At 48.7% G+C, this 22,938-nt stretch overlaps 1 protein-coding gene across 1 annotated transcript; it reads left to right on the forward strand.

The window, feature by feature from the left end:
• The first annotated feature begins 1,405 nt into the window (after nt 1-1,405).
• On the forward strand, nt 1,406-20,496 carry LOC123345568 (E3 ubiquitin-protein ligase TRIM39-like). The gene is made up of 12 exons (XM_044982545.1): nt 1,406-1,789; nt 3,244-3,339; nt 5,606-5,824; nt 7,348-7,370; nt 8,543-8,664; nt 9,824-9,951; nt 10,906-10,928; nt 12,715-12,797; nt 14,588-14,698; nt 16,409-16,587; nt 18,071-18,174; nt 19,597-20,496. The coding sequence occupies exons 1-12, from the start codon at nt 1,406-1,408 to the stop codon at nt 19,724-19,726; spliced, it is 1,602 nt and encodes a 533-aa protein (XP_044838480.1). The 3' UTR covers nt 19,727-20,496.
• Nucleotides 20,497-22,938: the final 2,442 nt, after the last annotated feature.

Genomic DNA, 22,938 nt, shown 5'->3' on the forward strand with positions numbered 1-22,938 from the left:
GCTTCGCTCCAATAAACACACCAGGGTGGAGAAGCAAACCAAGTTTATTTGAGCCCAAAAAGGTGTCAGGGAGAAAAGGCATTCTCAAATCCTGCACACAGATACAAGCCGTTTTTCTCTTCTTATACATGATTTCAGCTAAGCATTCCCCATTACCCCCACACTCCTCCCACTTACCCCCCCCTTCTTCCCCCTCCCGTCTATTTTTCTATAGAAAATACATCATGCAAGTAGCAATTACACTAAGCAGGTTAAATCATACTTGGCAGCAAACATATTATCTCGTTAGTAACTTTTTCTTGACCGGTTATTTTGTTTCACTCCCTTCAGCCAGGTGCAAGCAGGCTTTATAATTGCCTCCTGGTATCAGTGTTGCAACTGATAACCATTCTTTGTTGCCGGCCTGTTAGGTCAATTAAAGTACAACATAAACATGGAAGCGCTTTGGTCAGACATGGAGTGACTTTAGTTCATTCAGGCCTTAATCACAATGACTAACCTAGCAGAGAAACGTCTAACACAATCCAATGGCTGGAAGTTGAATTTAAATATATTCAGACTGGAAATAAGGCATCCCTTTTTAACAGTGAGAACAATTCATCATTGGAACAACTTACCAAGGACTGTGGTAGATTCTCCATCACTGACAATTTTTAAATCAAGATTGGAAGCTTTTCTAAAAGATCTGCTCAAAAAGCAACCCCCCTCCAACCCCAAATCCCCCAACAACGTTTATCATCTTTAAAAACCTCATGATTTTTAAGCGAATCTTGTGATTTGTGGAGACCCCTGACTCAGGGCCTTTGAATGTGAAGCACTGGCAAAACTGGTAACTATGGATATAGGACCAGCCCCTCGCCAATGGAGCTACGGCCAGTTCACACCAGCTGGGGACCTGGCCTCATTGATGCCAGTGGAGCTGCGCGTGATTCACACCATGTCCAATTCTTGTTTTGAACCACTGAGTCATTGGCCCCACTTTGCTACAGCAGGGAACACAATACGACAACAGTCTTCGTTATCCATTTTATCCGTGGGGTCTTGGGACAGTGACTGTGGAGGGAGGGAGGGACATGCTTCCCCGGGCTCTGTTATTGCTGAGGTGCCACCAGTCCAGGTTTTCCAATTATCCTTTAGGGAGGTGGCTGTCCTGGGAAATCTGTCCAGGTGCTCAGCCCAGCTGTCCTGTTGCATGAGGGCAGGCTCATCCCGGATGTCCCCATTTTTTGTCCCTTAGAGGTGACAACAGCTCTCTGCTATTCCACACTCCCCCCTCCCCTGTTGCAACAGATCAGGAACTAACCAACTGCACTAAAAGCTGCAGGAAGGGCGGAGGCCAGCTCCAATTCTCGACAAACATTGAAGAGGAAAGTGAAAGTAATTTTTTTTCTTTTTCACAGCAGCCATGTCAGCTACGTACCCTGTGAACGAGCTCCGGGATGAGCTGGTTTGTGCCATCTGCCTGGAGCCCTTTAAAGACCCAGTGATTCTAGACTGTGGGCACAATTACTGCCAAGCCTGTATCACTGGCAGCTGGGGGGCCTCGGGCACAGGCCTTTGCCCCCAATGCAGGAAACCTCTCCCCGAGGCGGCGCTGAGGCCTAACAAGCAGCTGGAGGCGGTGGTGGGCATAGCGAGAGACCTAGAAGGAGAATGCAAGAAACATCAAGAAGTTTTGAAGCTCTTCTGCAAGAAGGACCGGACCCTCATCTGCAGGGTTTGCAGAGAGTCTCGAGAACACAGAGCTCACACCGTCATTCCCATTGAGGCAGCTGCAGAGGAGTTGAAGGTAGGGTATTTGGGTAGAAATCAGGGACAGGGATAGATCGATTTGGACACAACTCCCCTCTGCTTTTGCACTTTGCTCAGTCATTTACACTGAAGAAAAGTGGGTATAAAATGCTGCTGGATCAGAATAGTAGCGTTTGATGTCCATTTTTCACAGGCGTGTGGGACTATCCAAAGCAGAGGTGGGGGGAGGAAATCAGGCTTATTTTATCTGCCTCTTCCCACAGGGTTATTTATCCCTTCGCTGGGACTAGGGGGACCAGAAATCCCAAATCTCCTGTCCCAGCTGCTGCTGTTGGAAGTGGGAGGTGGGGAGGACCAGGCCTGGTGTTTTGGTTGATAAAGATTTCCGGGGTTGGGGATTTGTAGAAGGCCTAGGGACAGAAAGTCTTTACCCCTCTTTTAATTCTTTCTACAGGCCTGTTCTCTGTAGGCTTTAATCATCTATTTTTTATTATTTTATTGCCTTATTTGCACCTCTGAGTTTTTCTGCTCTATTTTTTCCCCCCTCTCTCGCCTTAGTCCTTGTTCTTCCTAACCACAGTTGGTTGAAAAAAATCTCCTTCCTGGGAGATTTTGGGAGAAAAATATTTAAAAAACACAAACAAAAGTGTTAGTTTTTCAGTGAGAACATCTCAGTTTTCTAAAAAAGTTTAAACTTAAACATGTTTTTGTTTCTGATTTTCAAACAACCAAAAGAATTTCTGTTCGATTTTTCGTTAAAAAAAGAAGAGAAAATTTAAAAGAAAAATAATTTCCTCCAAAAAGCCTCCCCTCCCCCAAAAAGTGGATGAATTTTTTGGACCTGTTTTACTGCTTTCTCTTTCCCCATCTCCTTCACACTTCACACTCCTTCGCTAATGGCACTGGCCCTCCATGCTCACTCCTCTCCCCCCGCCCCTCCCCTTCCCAGCCAGGAGCCCCCCAGTCACTTGCTCCTCTCCACGGCCAGGAGAAACACCCTCAAATCTAAAATGGCGTCCCTTCAGCCCTCCCGTCTCCCAGGAAGTGACTGCAGACTCCTCCTCTGCAGCTGCCCCTCTCTCTCCGTCATCTTCCTGCTGCTAGAAACCCAGCCCAGCTCCTTCCTCCTCAGTGGGGACCCCCCATTATTCACTCAGGGGATTGCTTACACCACCTGATTCCCCGCCCGCACCTGAGCCTGTCGGGTTAAATGGCCCCTTCCTGAGCCCCCATTAACCCCTTCAAGGCAAGTGTGAGATGAACCCCCATCACAGGAAACCCCCCCATATATTTCTAACGCACCCCGCCCCCCCCGACCTCCCAAACAGGACAAACCAAAAACCTCCCTCCACTTCCAGGTTTTCTCATTTTTCTCTGTCACAAAGAAGCCGTGTGGGGCACACGCCCAATTAAAACACCCACGTTTCAGGCTGATGGGTATTTTTAAGGTCACTTGTAAAGCTGAAGTGATTTTCTTTGGGATTGTTGCAGGTGCAACTTCTGAGTCATCGGGCTCGTGTTCAGCGTGTGAGAGACGAGCGAGGGGGACGGGCAGCTGCTGAAGAAAGGGAATGTCAAACTCTCCTGGTAAGCATCCTCTCTTCATCCTGATCCATTAATAGTCGCCAGTGTTAATAATATTCCTGTCATAGGATGTACCTGTAGGGTGTCCCCTTGGGGCGAGGGGGCATATCTCTCTCCTCCCAGATGCCCTTCCCTGGCTGGAGGAGTAGCCGTAGAGTCAGTGTGGGGCGCACGCTCTGGCCGTATGTCTTAGGAAGGCAGCTTCCGCAGCTCCCCTCTGGTTTTGTCCAAAATAAAAAAGGCAAACACAATAATCCCACAAACCAGTCCAGGCTCCCCCCGCTGCGCCTCACAGGGCGAAAGGGAAGTGGTCTCCGAAGTGGGGCCGGGCCCCCAACCCGCTGGGTGTGTCCTCGCGTCCTAATGACAGGAACAAGGTAAAGATGGTCCCGCTACCTCCCCAGAGCGTCCAGGTGGCAGACGCTCTTCAGTCGCTTTCTGGGCTCTGTGGGGCTGAGGGGCTGTAGCTCTGCTTCCCGCTGCCTACGAGCCTCCCTGTGAAGGAGCAGCCCCTCTGCGGGTTCGACAGACCCCACAGGTGCTGGGGTTGGGGCCGCCCGTCCTTCCTGTCTGAGTTTCAAAACGCTGAAATCCCCACTGGGGCCCTGCTGACGCTACCCATTTTTTCACACCCCTGAGTGAGAAAGTTTCAGTGCTGTAAAGTGGACGTGTAGACAAGGCCTGAGTGTGCTGCTCCCTTTGGGGAACAAAGGGCAAACCGTGGGAATGCTGCAGTTCTGCCCGGGCCTAGGAGCACAGCGGCTGTGGCGCGGGGGTGGGGGGGACAGGCTGCTGTGCTGCTTTGCCATTGCTCAGCACGGAGCGCTCACAGAGCTACTCATGATGCCGCTCCCGGCAGCTGAGGGGGCTGTTTTGGGGAACTCGAGGCAGAGCAGGCTGCTTCGGGACACTGCTCTGCTGAGCAGTGCCGGGGGCTGACATGGGGGGAGTGGGGGGTGTCCCACTCCCCCTGCCTCAGGATAGGTCACTCAGCCTGCTGTGTCCCCAGCCCCGACGCAGCACTCTCCTCTCCCTCCCCCTTCACTTTAGTTGAAAAGTGGCTGACAATCTGCTTGGATGCCCCTGGAAGGATGGGATTGAAAAAGCTGCACCATGTGACGCTGTACCCGCCCCATGAGGCATTGCAAACCCTTCCCAAAGCACCCGGTGGCCAGGTGCATTATGGGATAGCGACCCACAGTGCACTGCTCTCTGTGTCGATGGAAGAGCTGCTAGTGTGGATGCGCTCTGCCGACACGAGATAGTGTGCACACGCAACGGCGGTTTTAATTAAAGCAGCGTGACTTTTGCCGACCAAACTTTGCAGCACAGACAATCTCTTAGAACGGCAGCCGTCACATGACCAATCCCAGTTGTCAGCCCAGCCGTCACATGACCAATCCCAGTTGTCAGCCCAGCCGTTCTCTGGCAGCTGGGGTTTGAAGGCAAGTTTCCTTCCCAGGGCAGCAGCTGCTGCTGCTAAGTGATGAACTCGGTTTCCTCTTCTTGTAGGCCTGACCCACCTTGCGGGTGTGACAAGACGGGCTGCTGGAGCCCAGAGCATTCCTTAACCCCTTCCTGGCCAGCGAGGCTTGTACACCCATCACAATATTATGGTTAATGTTATGTATGTAGAATACAGGCACCGTACATAATATTTAAATAATATTAAAGTCAAAACAAAACGCTTCAACCGCCACTGTCAAAACGCAGTTTTTTTCAGATTGTTTATTTCTTGGGAAATTTTGAAATTTCGGCTCTTCGTTCCTATTCAAAATGGGATTTTTTTGGAAATGTCAGAATTTCCCTTGGAAAGTAAATTCCAGTTCCCAGCAACTCTATTAAATATCGACTTAGTAGCCTAACTTTAAGTTCTGACTTTTTAAAATCTTGGGACTGGTGATTTGGGGCCAGAGTATCGGTAAAGCAAGTACCTTCAGTGGATGACAATGGCCTAATTCTTAAGTGCTTTTGGGATTCCCTCTCCTTTGGATCTAGGCTCCCTAGAAGAATCTCATAGGTAGGCACCTTGTGCTGAAAATTGTGTTTAGACCCCACCAGGTGAGACTGGTTCCAATATGACGTGTAAGGGCCATAGGGCTGTGCAGATGTACCCCCGATGAGGATCTCCCCCACCCCCCGCCCAAGTTCTGCCCTGTGTTAACAGGGCTCAATCTCTCACAGCTGAAATGCAGTTGCTACTGGGAAGGGGACCTGGGAATCCTGTTTCACTTTATGTCACGGCCCTGTTTATATCGGTTCATGACAGAAACAGCTAGAGCGCCAGAAGCAGGAGATTGCGTCTGAATTCAAGCAAGTGCGACAGGTTTTGAAGCAGGAAGAGCAACTCATGCGTAACCACCTGGAAGGCACGATACAGGACCTTGGGAAGACAAGGAATAAAAATACTAAAGGGCTATTACTTCTCGATAATTGCATAGCTGAGATAAATCAAAAGTGCCAGCAGACGGGGATTGAACTCCTCAAGGTAAGACCGGTCAAAAAAAGTTCCAATGGGATTTAGGCTCATAAGTGCTTAAATCACTTTTGAAAAAGAGACTTAGGCTTCTAAATCAATTGGATGTTGCAGCACTGAGCCTAGCAATGCCTAAATACCTTTAAAAATCTGGGACTCAGTAAATATCAGGGCCCCATTGTGCTGGGCGCTGCACAGACACACAGCGAGAGACAGTCACTTCCCTGAAGAACTTATAGTGTAACTAGTAAGGGTCAGGTGCAGCTGCAGGGAACTGTTGAGGGAACAAACTTGTACAGAAGAAGTGTGCAGACCTCTCGAATTGCCTAAAGCATGTAGGTCTTTGATTTCAGTGCAGCACAACTGTTTACACTGTGTTTGAATTTGGCCCTGTGTGTATTATATACAGAACAAGCATGTGTCTGAGGTGCTCAGGTGCCATGGTATTAAATGCAGTATAAAACTTTCACTGGATATTTATATATTGCACCAAATTGTGACACACACACACACACACACAGTTAGTCTAATTCTATCCAACAGTCTCACACACTGACACACAAGATGTTTTGATTCCATCCCACATTCACACACAGAGATACACTTCCTGCTGTCATAATTTCCAGTTCTCTCTGTGAGCTTCTCTGGCTCCCTTCTATATCTCATCTGTTAAAATGATCAGCAATGAAATAGTTAATGTGGACATCAAGTTGTAATCATTAGGCTTCAGGGTCAACAACCAGTGAGACTAAAGAAGGGAGTTCTTTCCCCTCAGAGCTATTGTTTCAGACTCTCTGTAGGCCTCACTCCATTGGTCTCACTCTTATCACCTTTAGAAAGTTCTAGCATCCACAAAGGCTGTCCTTCTTTTTCCTAATCAAGGTTGAGATTCTGCAGTATCTGCATATGTCATGCAGGCCCTATTACTGTATCAAGCAGACCAGATATGTGACAGCCCTGCCGTAGACGGACAGATGGAGGCAGACAGCTTAGATAAATGGTAGAGATGGCTGAATTAAGAGGAGGGGGGACGGAGTAGTATCATAATTTTTCCCTTGATTTTGTTTTTTTAATATTTAAATTCAAAATCTCAAAAATGTATTTCTCGCCTACTGCACGGTTGGTCAAATTAGAGGGGGAAACGCGACAAAAATTTCCCATGTCACCTAAAGGTCAAAATCTAAAAAAATTCAACTAGCTCTGAGATAAACAGTAATAATAATAACACCTGGCTCTTATCTAGAGCTTTCCATCAGTAGATGTCACAGCACTTTCCGAAGGAAGGTCAGGATCACTATCCCTATATCCCTATTTTACATCTGGGGAAATCAAGGCATGGGGAGGGGAAGTGACTTTCCCAGGATCACCCAGCAGGGCTCTGGCAGAGCTGGGAAGAGAACAGAGCCACGCATGAAGTTTTCAAACATGCCCAACTTCCTATAGGAACCTAAAATAAAGGCAAAGTGAGTCCTAGGAGGGATTTCAGGTTGTGGCCGATGAGCTGAGTTTCTTTTTGTTTCCTTTTCTCCTTCTAGGACATTGACAGCACCTTAAGCAGGTATGTGTCTCCTTAGTCAGCCTCATGCTTCATCACACTGGGGAAGGGTGGAGAGCCCAGCTGGGAATGTATAATGCCCCTCGCACCTCCTCCTCCTCGTGGCTAAGAGGATGGAACAGGGAAAGCTTCACAGGAACTTAGGAATTTCCAGAGCAGATCAGACCAAGGGCCCACCTAGCCCTCTGGCTTGTCCTCCAAAGCACGAATCCTAGGAATGAAGATGCTGCTTATTGTGGCTTGAATACTAGTCTTATGGGACAACAGGGGTGAACAGTCTGCTCAATAACGATCACTATCTTGAGCATCTAGTGGGCCCTGAACTGAGGACAGGAGGCCCAGGCAGGGGCTGAGCAAGGGGGCCCGAGGTGAGAACTCCTCATGTTTAGGGCCCTACCAAATTCACAGCCATGAAATCTGGTCTTTTATGTGCTTTTACCCTATACCGTACAGATTTCATGGGGGAGACCAGGGTTTCTCAAACTGAGGGTCCTGACCCCAAAGGGAGTTGTGGGGGGGGGGTGTCACAAGGTTATTTGGGGGGATCGTGGTATTGCCACAATTACTTCTGCGCTGCTGCCTTCAGAGCTGGGCAGCTGCAGAGTGCTGGCTGCTGACTGCGGGCCCAGCTCTGCAGGCAGCAGCACAGAAATAAGGGTGGCATGGTATGGTATTGCCATCCTTCCTTCTGCGCTGCTGCTGGTGGCAGTGCTGCCTTCAGAGCTGGGCTCCTGGCCAGCAGCCACCAATCTCCAGCTGCCCAGCTCTGCAGGCAGCACCGCCACCAACAGCAGCGCAGAAGTAAGGGTAGCAGTACTGCAACCCGCCACCACCAATAACCTTGAGACCCCCTCCCTCCCCCAGCAACTCCTTGTTGGGTCAGGACCCCTATAATTACAACACTGTGAAATCTCAGATTTAAATAGCTGAAATCATGACATTTACGATTTTTAAAATCCTATTGACCAAAATGGACCGTGAATTTGGTAGGGCCCTTATCATGTTCCATGTTAGCTCCTTTTAATTCCCAAGTTTACATTGTTCTCTGTTCTAAATAACATACCGGGCCAGCATGCTCAGAGCTTGCGCTGGCCCCCGTGTCCTGTCTTCCCGCTGAGTGGATTCAGCGGTTAGGAAGGCGCATTCTGACAGGAACCTCGTTCTGTCGGCGTTAGGTGTGAGCAGGTGAACGGTGAGGAGGAGGCGCCTGTTGATTCTTTGACTGAAGTGGAGAGCAGGGTGCAGGCTCTCTCAGAAAGCCAGACAGTTCTACGTGCTCTGCTGGAGAATTTCAGAGGTAAACTTGTAACGGTAATGTTACTGCTTCTACTAATAATTAATAAACGGTAAGTATTCCCGCAGGGTCTTTGAATTTTAAAATACTTGCTAGTGTGGTTCCCAGTAGTGATCACCTGAGGGTTTGATTCCCAGTCACGCGCAAGTCCTGGTGTAAAGCTTAAAGGTGCCTTTAATTGGGTGCATGGGTGGTGGGTGAAACTTCCCTTTGGGGAGGCTCATGCCTGCCCTGCCTCTTCCAGCCGAGGCCCCGCCTCTTCCAGCCGAGGCCATGCCCCCACTCCCATGCCTACTCGGTTTTATAAGCCAGTCCTTCCCCCCCCCCCCCCCCCCCCCCGGCATGGCCCCAGCCAGGGTCAAGCTCTCAGCCTTGGCTGGGACCGTGGCCGAGCTCTCGGCCCTGGCTGGAGCCGCTCCCCTGCTCTGCCCCTTCCACCTGCAGCCCCGCCCATGGCCCCACCCCTTCTCCATAGCCCCCCCCCTGTTCCACCCATGGCCCCATCCCTGTTCTGCCCCTTCCCCTACTGCCCTGCCCCTGTTCCACCCCACCTCCGCCTCTTCCCCCTGCCCCCCCCCCACTGCAGCCCCGAAACTGGAAAAGCCCTGAGGCCACGGCAGGGAGCGAGAGCTCCTCCAGCCTGGGGGGCAGATTTTTCCGTAGGTCCCAAATCTGCCAGTGCTCCCCCCACATCTTATCAGTTACCTTTCAGGTTCATTTTTTCCAACTAAGCCACATTCTTTCAAGGCCTCCCCACCGCTGCTAACAGGACCTGCACTTCACACAAACTGCAAAGCATGTGTTTGCCTTAGCCAAGCTATTGTAACCCTTTATATGCCGATCTAATCCTACGGTGGGCAGCCCCTGCGTGAACCCAAAATACAGGGAGGGCAAAGACAGCTTCATGCTCGGCCCCCTGTTCGCCCCCAGGCACAGGAACAGAGTAACTGGCCCTCGGGAGCCGATAGTAACAATATTCTACCACAGCAATGAACGGGGCTGGAACGCTTCCTGATTGATTATGTAACATTTAGATTCTGTTCGCGCCTGGAGGCCAAGCAGGTCAGGGACCCTTTGTGTCAAGGACAGGCCCTGCTCCAGAAAGCTCACTGTCAAATGGTGCACAAACTACGGTTCTGATTCTCAGTCTCTTTTTCCCCAGCGGAATTGGCTCCTCTTGAAAAGTTCTCGTCTGAGGTTCAGGAACAAGTGAGTGGTGAAGACCCAACGGAGGATGTGCCTGACAACCCTAAAGAAGAGGACTCTTCTGTTTGCCTGCTGGAGTGTGAGGTATTGTATTCTGTGGCCGTTCGGGGAGCTGGGTGCCAGGAATGGTCAGCAGAAAGTCCAGAGCAGATCCGCAGTAGGTGTAAATGGGTGTAACTCAATTGAAGATAAATGGACTGAAGTCAGGGGAGTTACTGTGGTCTACACCAGTTGAGGATCTGGCCCTTTGAGTCCACTAGGGATGTTACTGGTGTAAATCGATTCCCTGTGGCAGGTGATAAGGTACTACCATCTGGAATCTAAATATGCCAATGAAATGTTTGCAGTACAGCTGAGTGAAAGTCAGTATTTCTGTTTGATATTTCCACATTTGCTTCAATCTTGAATCAGGATGAAAAGTAAAAATATCAGTTTTTTTCACCAAATGGAAAGTTCTGAAAAATTTTGATTTGGAAATGTCCAAACATTTAATTTCCAGACAGTTTTGACATTAAACTGCATCTGCCTTTGATGATTGCAGTGCCTCATGGGAACTGTAGTTTGGGTGCTTCATGCCCCCATTTTCCCTTATGGGCCTGGTCCCCTTTTTGGACTACATCTCATGATGCATCTCAGTCAGAGGTGGGAATGAAGTGCATCATGGGAGATGTAGTCCACCCATGTGCCTGGCCCCTAGGGAGAATCTGAACAGGAGGCACCTGAACTACAACTCCCATGAGGCATCGGAGCATGTTAGGCAGATGCAGTTTAATGTCAAACTGACTCGAAACAAAATGTTTTGATTCAGTTCACCAAACTGAAGGTTTCAATTTGGGTCAAATCAACCCAAAACAAAATATTTCATTGTGATTTTCCCAAGAGAAAATCAATAATTTTCACTGAAATTGAAATATGTGGATGGAAAATTCCCGACCAAAGGTACCAAACCATGTATAATTTCTTGTAACAATCGACCTGTGAACAGAAATGCAGATCACAAGGACCTCCATGGGGTGACTTGTTTTCTTTCCCTTCTAGGATAACAAATGTACCTCAGACAGGTAAGTGTCTTCTATTCTCTGTCACACTCACACTGACTACAGGGTGGATCCAATGCTCACTGACGTCCATGTGAGTCTTTCCGTTGACACCAGTGAGCTGTGGGTGAGCCCTACATTGGAAATGGGGGTTAGGAATTGATTGAAGGTCGGACTGCTCCAGCACACAGTGGCTAAGAGGATCAATCCATAAAGCTCATCCATCCTTCCTGTACCAAACCTGGATAATTCAAGTTCATTCCCTACAGTCTGTTCTCCAGGGCTTTGTCCAGTTGGACTTCTGCACTGGGGCTCCGATCCCTTCACTTCGCGAGATGATTCCATAATTGAAAATAGTCTTCATCATCCTGCTAGGAATTCCCATCCCACCACACACATTTTCCTGTTACTTGTATGCTCTCTCCTACTCTTAAACAATACTTCTGTGCCATGATGCATAGACTCACAGTCCTTGTTAAATAGGAAGAATGTATTAAACAGCCACAACTATAGACTCAAATAAACAGTCTTCTACATAGCTTGAGTTCCAGCTTTGTCTTCCTTGTTTACCTCTATACAACACAAAAGAGACAGGTGAATAATAATAATCAGTATTGATATTCCATGTCCATTAGTGGAACTGTAGTCTGTAGGGCTAGCAGGAGTATGTTGCAATACAAATTTATTTTAGCCATTGACGTGAACAGCTCTGACGCTGGTACATCCCAGGAACAGACTTTTTTTGAGTGAGAAAGTACCAATTTTATAGCATCACTTTTCAGAGTGGAGAAGCACCATTATTCTAGCTCAGTAACATATGTCTAAAGCCGGCTGAAATACGGAATTTCCAAACCGTGAAGACTTCTGAGATTTCAAAATTTGTCTTTGTTCCAAATTGGAATGAAAAGTTGAAATTTAAAAATTTACCATGAAAGAAAATGTCTGAGATATTTCATTTTGGAAAGATCAAAACAACTTTATTGAAAAGAAACATTTTAGTGAGGTCAGAACATTTTTTTTAGACTTTATCATGTATATGACATAATATGAATTCTTTTCTCACTCTAAGGGGAGGTAAGCTCTGGAACAGGCTTCCAGGGGAGGTTGTAGAATCTCCGTCACTGGAGGTTTTTAAGAACAGGTTGAACAAACACCTGTCAGGAATGGTCTAGGTTTACTTGGTCCTGTCTCAGTGCATGGTGATGGACTAAATGACCTCTTGAGATTCCTTCCAGCCCAACATTTCTGTGATTCTGCAATATATTATAATGTAAACAAAAGGCAAAATTTCAGTCATTCCCATAGAAAATTTTGACAATCAACAGAGTCGTGCGAAACATTTTGATTTTGTTGAATCAGCATTTTCCGATTGTTCAGTACGACAACTTTTGACCAATTCTACTTATGTCCCTTCCCTGCACTGCTGAGTCTTGCTGGACACACGACTGAGCGTAACCTTTTGGAGTGAAGAGTTTTTCAGCATCCCACGTACTTTGTGTTGACCGCATGAAACAGAATACAGAGCTGGTTAAAAAACTGGGATAAAAATGTGTGTGTTGGGGGGAGATTTCTTTCTCTCTCTCTCTCTCTTTTTTTTTTGTTAACATTCCAAGCAAAGTTTTCATCAAGACTTTAAAATATTTTGACCAGCTCTAAATTTAATCAGAAATTGGGGGAAAACAACAAAAAAATCATCAATTTACATCCCCCCTGCCCCCCCCCCACACTTTAATGTCAAAACTGGAATTCTCCACCAGCTCTCACACAATAACAAATAACTGGAATGTATCTATATATTTTTTCTCTACAGCTGTCAGAAGCAAGAAGTTGTCCCTACTGACAGACAGAATAATGTAACTGACTTCTTAAATGTTGAGCCAGAGGGAGACATAGGTAAAGGATGATCTTTGGGGTATTTTGGTACTAAATTGTTATGCTGAAAGCTGCTAATGGCTGCCATCAAGTGAGTCTTTGATCCAAAGACAATCACAGACCTCGTTAAACACAGTGGATTTGCCAAGCATCCTACAAAAGGGATGGGACATGAATGGTAATAGGGTCTTATAGAAAACAAAGCCCCTAATATTGGGACACTCCCAATAAAATCAGAAAGTCTGATTACCCTATACTGGCCTGCCAGGTGACCTTTGACAAGTCACTTCAAAACTCTGTTCCTCAGTTTCCCCATCTATAATATTGTATAATGATTGTGACCACCTTTGTACAGCCCTGGATAAAAGCTAGAGATAATTAATCTTGTCTGTTTACAAAGAAGGCTCCCACAGTCCTGTCTCCCCAAACACTGTAGCAACAAACAGCAGCAGGCCTTCTCCTTGCTCAGAAATCCCCATGTCTGCCCCTCCAGCGAGCTCCGTGCCCAGAAAGCTCTGTCTCTCTACTCCCTTTCAGGGTCACTCTCACTTCTCCAAGTTTCCTGCTTCCAGCACACCCAGGCTGCAACCGATATGCTTGTTAGCCCCTGCATTTGCAACCAGGGAAGCCCTCAGCCCACACAGTCAAACTGTGCAGGGCCATGTGCCTAATCCCATGACAAGAAACGTTTAGAACCCGGCACCTTTAGCACTACAGTATAGATTGCAAATACCTTAGCTACAGCAGTAATTCTGTAGGTGTTTAGCGGCTGTAGGCTCTTATCCTCTATGTGGACCAGCCGCTCGAGGGGAATGCAACACGCACTATCAGATTGTTATATCAGCATGGCAGTCTGGTAGAAATCCAGCTTCTGATGTGCCCTGAATCTCTTTCCAGTTAGCAGAGTTCACTCTCCAAGGCACTTTATATCGCTAGGGTTTTTGTAGCTCATCTCCTGCTCAGGCAGTATCCCTTGTGTGCTTTCCAAAGTCACTTCCAATTGCAGCTGCTGCCACTGATCACAAGGGGTGTCTCTCAGCACCACCAGGGACGGGAGAACGGCTGTTAGCTCAGAGTTCAGCTCTAACAAGCATCCACAAATTCAAGGATGAGATTTTCAAAGGGATTTGTGCTCCTAACTCCCTTAGGCACTTTGGAACTCCCAGCCCAAACAGTTACCTGGATTATCCAGACTTTTGAAAATCTCTCTCCCAGAGCCCCATCTCCTCTGACATTGGACCACACTCCTCCTATAGGCTCTGCAACCTCCCCGTCCCAGCTCCACCCTCTGAAGATCTGGGAGGAGGGTCATGCCTGCCCGTGGCACTCATGAAAATCCTGAGTGGATTAAAGACCCCTGAGCCCACAGAAGGCCGAAGTGGGTGGGGAATGGTCAGAGCCCTGCCTCTGCGAGGGGAGAGGGGAGACTGTCCCAATTTCAAAGCAGGGTGACTTCTAGAAATGGGTCAGGCTTCGTGGTGGTGGTGTCTTAACTTTACAAGGCTGGTTTGTCCATTTCTTCTGCTTCTGTGAAACATTTTGATTTTGTTAAAGGGGGTAAAGGCCGTCTGTAACTAATGGGGTCAGGAGGGAATTGTCCCTGGGGGCACGTTGTTGTCTCAGATCTCCTACCGCGGGGTCTTGCCCTTTCCTCTGGAGCAGCTGGTGTCGGCCGTGGTCAGAGACAGGACACCGGGCGAGATGGACCCGATGGTCTGATCCAGTCTGACAAGTCCTGTGTTCCTATCCCCAGTGACCCACCCTCCCCTCTACAGCAGCCCAGTGAGTATTGGTGGCTTCTTCTTTTTTAGGTCACTGGTTTGACTCCATGCTCAGGAGACGTGGTGCATGGAAACCCGTAGCTGCTGTCGTAGCTGCAGTTCTACTTGCAGTTCTCCTTACCGCGGTGATTGTCGGGTCAGGTGAGTGTGTAACCCACCTCTGCGTTTTCCATTCTGACCTAGAACTGTCCTGATGACGTGCCCTGACCTCTCTGGTGTCACGCACATCAACTGCCTGCAGTTACTTACAACGCCACAGCCTCGCTGCGGGGCCTCCTGCTCCTTCTATTGCCAGTCCAGCCAGAACAGAGCCTCCGAGGGTTAAATGTGCACAGTCAGTGCAATATAGAGACCACTGGGTCTGATCAAGTCTGTGCCCCCCTCTGTGAAGTCCTCCTCTTGCATCTTACGTTTACAGCCAGGCAACAGTGACACCTGCTGATTGATTGTATGCGCTGCATACATCTTAAAGCAGGGCTGTCAAACGCATTGGGAGAACGGGGCCAAATGCCATTTTTAATTATGGTCTGTAGCTGGTCTCCCAGTGATATCCGTGGTAGGTCTGAATGCGATCGAGGTGGAATCTGGCCTTTTTGCACTAACTAAGCGCTTGATTATTCTCATGCTGTATTGCTGAGTCAGTCACGTACTGTCACATTCAGCAGCACTGAGCGGGGGAACTTGCTTTTCTCTGGGACCCTGCTGCTGTTCCTGCTCTTTGTTGCTTTGCCTCCCCCATCCTCATTTCTCTGTTTCACTTCCTCTTACCTGTCGTTATTGCTCTGCTCTTTTCTTCCCTCTGCATTTCCTCCCCTGCAGCAGTTCTCTCTAATCAAAAGCCCCAGGGGTTTCATTCCCACACCCTTCTTATTCTATCTGCTGAAATGACAAACCAGTTAACTAGTTAATGCCGGTATTAAATATGTCATCACGAGGGTTTAGAGTGAACACTGCAATGAGATTAATTGACACTTCTCAGAGTAATTGGCTCAGGCTTTCTGCAGACTCAGGCAATGTTGTGGCAGTTACACTCAGGGCAGCTTCTCCCCTCTCAGCTCTACTGGCTCAGGCTCTCGGTAAACTCAGGCAGATGTTGCGGCATTGGTGTCACTTGGGTCACATTTGGAAGGCTCACTTTGGTACTATGAAAGCTAACAGTGATGTTTTTAAAAAGATATAAGCTGAGTGGCTACAGGGAGGCAGTGTGGTCTAGTGAATAGAGTGCTGGCTCTGCCACTGGCCTGCTGGGTGATCTTGGTCAAGTCACCTCTCCTAGCTGTTCCTCAGTTTCCCCATCTGTAAAATGGGGATAATGATACTGACCACTTCTGTAAGGCACTTTGAGATCTATGGTTTTAAAGAGCTATATAAGAACTAGGTATTTTATTATTATTTAATTATTGTTACAGAATTTGACTGTGCCACACAGGTCACAGCAATACATTGGGTGGGGGGGAGATAGAATTACTATTGACTTCCATGGAAGCAGCATTAGCCCAGCACTGAGCAGTTTTGAAAGTCCTGCCCTACATGGGAAAGCAGTTTCACACCCCTGCCCTGAACGTAACACCCAGAGCTTGTGACCGTGAATAAATCTGGTAGATGGGCATTTTCGCTGTGCAGTCCAGGGGGTTCTGTCACCCGACCTGATTTCAGAGTGGGAGCTTGACTTTGATTTGGGGCTCGTTTCTCTCCATAAATCTCACCCTGTTTTATTGCTGATGCTTTTAGTCCCTTGCAGCAGCCACTAGGTGTTCTGGAGCCTGTGTCTGAGGGGGTTTTGCCTCTGATTCCCAGCGGATACAGAGGTGGGGTGGGAGAAAGATGCTCTTACCCCTTTTTACTTTTCAGTGTCAAAGGCCAGTGTGACTCCTCCCAACTGCCCTACCGCCTGCTGCCCTGAAAACTGGATCGGGTACCAAGGAAAATGTTACCTTTTCTCTGAGGATGAAGCAGACTGGACCTCGAGCCAACATTTCTGCTCTTCCCACGGTGTCTCCTTGGCTTGGCTTGACACCCTGCAGGAAAAGGTGATGAAATTTTAAAAAATAGATGACTGTAGGTACCGATTAAAGTATCTCAGCCCAGAAGAAAAGGATAGCACCCCCCAAAACAGGGTGAATCCATTTCTGAATGCACAATAAAACTTATATTTATTTGCATTGTAGCAGTGAGCCTCACCTGAGATCAGGGTCCCGTTGTGCCAGGAATTGCACAAACACAGCGAGAGACAGTCCCTGCCCCAGCTGAGATCAGTTCCCCATTGTGTTGGGTGCTGCACAGAAACACAGTGAAAGACAGTCCCTGTGCTGATGATCTGATACTCTAAATATGAAAAACAGACATGAGAAGATTATTATCCCCATTTTACAGATGGGGAACTGAGGCCTGGGGGGAATATGGGCAGGCTCTTTGAAAGGGCTCAGGGTTGGCCTTATCTATACAGGGAGAGAATATCGGGTACTAGAACAGTCCAGCAGGCAAAGGAAGAGGAAGACCCAGAGGTGCACAAACTAGATAAATTCAACCTGGAAGAAAGGCACAACATTATGTCAGTGGTTAATTACCCCTGGGAGCAGCTTCCGGAGGGAGGTCATGGATTCTTCGTCACTTGCAGTCTTTAAATCAAGTGTGGGTGACTTTCTGACTGGCACACTCTAGCTCAACCAGAAGTTAGGGGCTGGATGCAGGAGTCACTGGGTCACTCCTGGTCCTTGTTGTGGAGGAGGTCAGGCTAGGTCATCTGATGGTCCATTTCGGATCTAGGGTCTGAGTTCTCTGTGATGCTGAGGCCCTGTCACACTGCCCTGCCTTAGCATCAGGGAGAATCAGGCCCTGTGACTCTGAGTAGGGAGAGAAGGATGAGTCCAAAGGGTTTGGTTTGTAATCATAGACTCATAGGACCAGAAGAGACCTCAAGAGGTCGTCTAGTCCAGTCCCCTGCACTCATGGCAGGACTAAGTGTTATCTAGACCATCCCTGGCAGAAGTTTGTCCAACCTGCTCTTAAAAATCTCCAGTAATACAGATTCCACAACCTCCCTAGGGCAATTTATTCCAGTGCTTAACCACCCTGACAGGAAGTTTTTCCTAATGTTCAACCTAAACCTCCTTTGCTGCAGTTTAAGCCTATTGCTTCTTGTCCTGTCCTCAGAGGTTAAGAACAACAATTTTTCTCTCTTCTCCTTGTAACAACCTTTTATGTACTTGAAAATGGCTATTGTGTCCCCTCTCAGTCTTTTCTTTTCTGGACTAAAGAAATCCAGTGTTTTCAATCTTCCCTCATTGGTCATGGTTTCTAGACTTCTCATCATTTTTGTTGTTCTTCTCTGGACTTTCTCCAATTTGGCCAACATCTTTCCCAAAGTGTAGCACCCAGAACTGGACACAATCCTCCAGCTGAGGCCTAATCAGTGTGGAGTAAAGCGAAAGAATTACTTCTTGTGTCTTGCTTAAACCAATGTAAAAAACCCAAACAATGTAACGTCGATTTCCCCTTTACATTCTTTAACAGGATTTCTTGATGCGACACAAGGGCTACCTTGATCACTGGATCGGCCTCAGGAGGGAACCGGGCCAGCCCTGGAAGTGGCCCAATGGCTCAGTATTCAACAACCTGTGAGTCACTTTATTTCTATTCACTGTCTTCGGTCACAGGCAGCTGTGGTGGGGACTCCCCTGTCTGTGGGTCGGTTCTAAGGATGGAGACCCCTCCTACAGTCCTTGGGGAGGCAGGAGTTCACCCAGAAATCATTCCAGCACCTTCACTGGCAAATGCCCAGTCCCAGTGCCCCTCCGGCATCAGTTAGAGCATTTCCTTCCCTTTGGGCTCTGGCTGATTCTCAAAGGCCGTGCAGGCTCACAGAGACCAGAGCTGCTCCCTTAGCAGAAAGGATGGACCAGTGGTTACAGCACTGACCTGACACTAGGAGACCTGGGCTTAATTCTTTGCTCTGCCACAGACTCCCAGTATGACCTTGATCAAGTCTCTTAGCCTCCCTGTGCCCCATCTGCAAAACTGGGATAAAAGCAGGGGCGTTGTAAGGATCAATACATTAAAGAGTGTGAGATGCTCTGATACTGTGCGGGTGGGGGGCAGATACGGACCCCGAGGCTGATAAATAGAACCTGTTCCCAGACTCTCCCCTTGCTGTATCCCAGCAGCAGCCTGGGCAGTCCCCTCTCCAAGGGGAGAAGAACTGGGAGTAGGCAGGGTTTCCTGCCAGCCAATCAGGGCTCTGGGAGCAGGGGACTGGCCCATTCACACTGCCCATATGTGGAGTGGAAGTTCCACACAACTAAAAGTCTGAATACAGACAGACCTACTGGAAATAATCACCGGTTCTTAGTCTGCTTGTGTAGTGATTCAATATTTTCACTAGGACTTGGACTCAAATTCTGTGCTGACTCCGCAGGGTAGAACTAACAGGGGAGATGTTAATGCCAGAGGAGAAATTCCATTGTCAGGAGGTGGCAGAAAAAACTGAAGTCATTAATAGGTCTTATAATTACTGTTAAGTGAAATTTTTCAGGCGAAACTTTTTTTCCGAATTGCAGATTCAGCTACACTGTAATGGTTTGTGAATTCATGTCGGTTTCATGAAATTGTTTCAGTTAAAAAAAAGAAAGAATCCTGAAAAAATCAAAATGTTTTGTTTTTTGTTTGACACACCTTTTTCTTGGTTTTGGAATTTCCTTGTTTTTTTTAAATAAAATTAAATCAAAAATATTTTAAAATGGTCACAATCAAAATGAAGTGTTTCAGTTTTGTCAAACAAAACATTTTGACCCCAAACTAACTTTTTCAACTTTTTGATTCTCCAAAATTTTTGAAAATGTTGTTTTCTAGGCCGACCTGGAACGTTTCTTTTCATCGTTTTTTTGGAATTACCAGTGAACTGAAAAATCCATTATTCACACTCTGCTTGTAATGGCCTCCTACACAGGGGTCAGTTTCATCCTCTCAAGAATCCTCTGAGCTGAGAGGGACAGGTCTAGCCCCTGACCGATTGTAGCTTCATTGTTCTTACTTTTTTGCAGGTTTCAAATAGGAGAAGGAGGAGAATGCGCCTATATATACAGAAACACTGTCAGCAGTTCAAGGTGCCACATAAAGAGGAACTGCATCTGCAGCAAACCTGATGAATTTGCAAATAGAGAGATGACTTGAGAACTACAGCAACTCTTCACTTAATGTCATCCCGGTTAACGTTGTTACATCGCTGGTCAATTAGGGAACAGGCTCGTTTAAAGTTGCCCAGTGCTCCCTTATAGTGTTGTTCGGCAGCCGCCTGCTTTGTCCACTGCTTGCACGAAGACCAGCCCGGTGGAGCCACCTGGTGGGGGTTGGAACCAGGGGGGGCCAGCAGCCCCCCCATCAGCTCCCCTAAGTTCCCTGTGCAGCAGCTGCCCGGCAGGCTACTGATTCCCCCCACTGCCGTGTGCTGCTCCTGCCCTCTGCCTTGGAGCTGCTCCTGGGAGCCTCCTGCTTGCTGAGCAGGGGTGGGCGGGAAGAGAGGTGCTGATGTCAGGGTGTCCCCTGCCCCCCCATCTCCACAGAGCTCAGGACAGGACAGAGGGAGCTGGCTGGCAGCAGCTGCTGTCTCAACTTGCTGATCTACTTAAAAAGGCAATGTACTTAGAGTGGGGTCACCGTACTTAAAGGGGCGATGCACGTGTCGCTCTCGCTCTGTCTCTGTCTCACACACACATGCAGCCCCTGGCACTTAGGAAAGTGGAGGGAGTGGTGCACTCCAGTGGGATAGCGAGGGTTCATCATCAAGTTCAGTTTCCACAGGGAATATCTGCAGCCACTGCCGTGCCTCTATTGTGTCTCCTCCCTCCATTAGTGCTGCCTTGTAGAGTGTGAGGCTACATTAACAACAACGTGTTAACTCTTGAGGGCTCAGCCGAGTGCTAGTTCATCATTTAGCAGCAAGGCTCCCTGGGAAATATCCCACTCTCTGACTCCACCACCTCAACCAAGCTTCACAATCATCATTGCTGTGTACAGTATTCAATTGTTTTTTTTAAAACATATACTGTGTATATGTGTGTGTATATAGAGATAATGTCTTTTGTCTGGCAAAAAAAATTTCCCTGGAACTTAACCCCCCTATTTACATTAATTCTTATGGGGAAATTGGATTCGCTTCACATCGTTCTGCTTAAAGTTGCATTTTGCAGGAACAGAACTATAACGGTAAGTGAGGAGTTACTGTTCCTTATTCACGTAACGAGTAGCTGGTGTAGTAAGAGGAGGCCCTGAGATATAAACCTTGGTATCAGAGGCCTGGTATGAGGCCTAAGGCCTGAACTAAAGTAGTGGTCAGGACTTTGCTAACATAAAGCAAAGTGAAGCTGTGAGCCAGAGGCAGGCCCTGCTCACAGAAGCTGGCAAGGAAAGGGCTGGTGCTGCAAGAAGATACGTACCTAAAAGGTGCTGAACACTAGAGATCAGAACATTCACATACTTGCACATTCCACACAGATAACAAGGAACAGACTGACCCATCCCAACAACAGGGCAAAAGGGTAATATGATGGATAGAGTTGTTTTGTTCAAACCAACATGTACAAGGTGAGAGGCGGCACCTTAATACGTAGAGGGGTTGCACCGCAACATGGCAGGAGTGATGTGTAACTTGTTTGTACCTGTGTATAAGATGCATCCCGGGGGCGGTGTCTTTGTCCAGCCTAGGGGGCAGTGGAAAGTCCCGCCACTGACTGAGCCGAGTCCATTGACCGTGGGCACATATTAGTAGTATTCCTTTTACTGGACGAACAATAAACCTGGCCAGGTGCCTTCGTACCTTACTAGAGTCTGTGGTCATTGGGGGTTCTCTTCGGGTCTGCTCTGTTAGCTATCTGTGCAGAGCTGGGGCAGCACACAGAGGGAACACACGCATGCAGCCGAGTGATACCAACATAGAACAAAGCAGAGCACCACACCGGTAGCATCTGACAACAGCTGGAGTAATTAAGTCCATGGAAGATCTCTCCCATCGGCTTAGAGCGTCTGACTTAGAAGGGCTGCAGCAGCGCAGCTGTAAGCTCTGTAGTGTAGCCAGAGCCTTAGTGGGTGGGAACTTGTATCAATTTCTTCTCCTAACGGACGCAGCCTCACAAGACCACGAATACCGGCGACCCGCTCAGGCCAAAGGGGCAACCAACTGCTTTGTTTCTTTGCTACTATTTCTGCTGTTCCCATTCAAGGCTTTCAATAGAAATAAATTATTCTTTACCCTGGATGAAGTGGTGCATAAACCGGCCCTCTCTGCCGATGGCGTGTTAATGTGCTTAGACGGGAGATTCTGTGGGGACTAGAACATGGGTCAGTGGCGTTGCTGCCCGGCAGCGATGAGAGAGTCATGGTTCTTATCATGCAAACCCTGTGGAGACAGGAAGTCCCACCTCAGAAGCCCAGACTCACAGCTTTCCTCGTGGCCCCTGATTGGTCCAGGGGCCCTATTTAAGCGCAGGAGGAGTTCTAGGAAGTGTTTGTGTGACAAGCTGGACTCCCCTGCCAGTTGTAGTGATGAACCTGCCTCTTGGGAGCCTGACCCCGGCTCTGACTCCTGGTTCCTGACTCCAGCTCTGACCGGAGCTGTTCCTGCCCTCTGACCACTGCTCTGACCACTAGACATGGCCGGCCAAGGCCCAGTCATGGCAATGGGCGACCCGTTGGGCAGGGCGTATTACACATCCCACGCCCAATGCATCTAGGACGTGAGGTCTCTACAGGGCCGGTGCAACCACTACGCGAACTAGGCAGTCGCCTGGGGCGCCGAGTGGTTGGGGGCGCCAAAAAGCAGTGCCCTGGCTCGGCAGGGAGGAGCCACCCAGGGGCGGCGAGTTACATGGACCTGTGCTGCCTGGGCTCCAGCAATATTCAGGGCCAGGGGCCCAGCTCCACCCATGTTTGGAGCCGGGTCTCTCACCCGGCCCTGCTTGGAGAGTCCCCCGGCCCCTGCCTGCTGCTGCCCCGCACACATCCCCGGGAGCGTCCCTGCCTGATTAAAAGCGGGTGGCTGCCCTGCTGCTCTCCTTTGCCTGCGCTGCCGCCTAAGGCTACAGCCCAAGAGCAGGCTGAGGCAGCTGGCTACTGCTGCATGGGAGGAGGCGCACACATGATTGGCAGCCCTACGCTCCCCCGGCACCCACCAGGAAGTGATGCCGAGGGGGTTTCCGGCTGGGATACCTCTGGACCTCTCACCTGAGCAGCTGCTGGGGCTTCACTGAGTGTCTGACCCTATGATCCTGCCCCTGCAGCTACGGGGCAAGGGACCCCCCCACCTCCCTGTGAGGCTGCGGTGTGGGGCAGCAGGTGGCAGCAGGGAAGGAAGCCACATGTGATGGCAGCCCCCTCCCCCTCCAGCACCC

This window comes from Mauremys mutica, chromosome 12 (assembly GCF_020497125.1).
Source record: "Mauremys mutica isolate MM-2020 ecotype Southern chromosome 12, ASM2049712v1, whole genome shotgun sequence".
NCBI classification, from domain to species: Eukaryota; Metazoa; Chordata; order Testudines; family Geoemydidae; genus Mauremys; species Mauremys mutica.

Coding starts and splice junctions, on each gene's coding strand:
- LOC123345568 (XM_044982545.1), top strand. CDS start 1,406: ATGTCAGCTACGTACCCTGTGAACGAGCTCCGGGATGAGCTGGTTTGT. Junction 1,790..3,243: donor CAGCTGCAGAGGAGTTGAAG/GTAGGGTATTTG, acceptor GGATTGTTGCAG/GTGCAACTTCTGAGTCATCG. Junction 8,665..9,823: donor TCTGCTGGAGAATTTCAGAG/GTAAACTTGTAA, acceptor CTTTTTCCCCAG/CGGAATTGGCTCCTCTTGAA.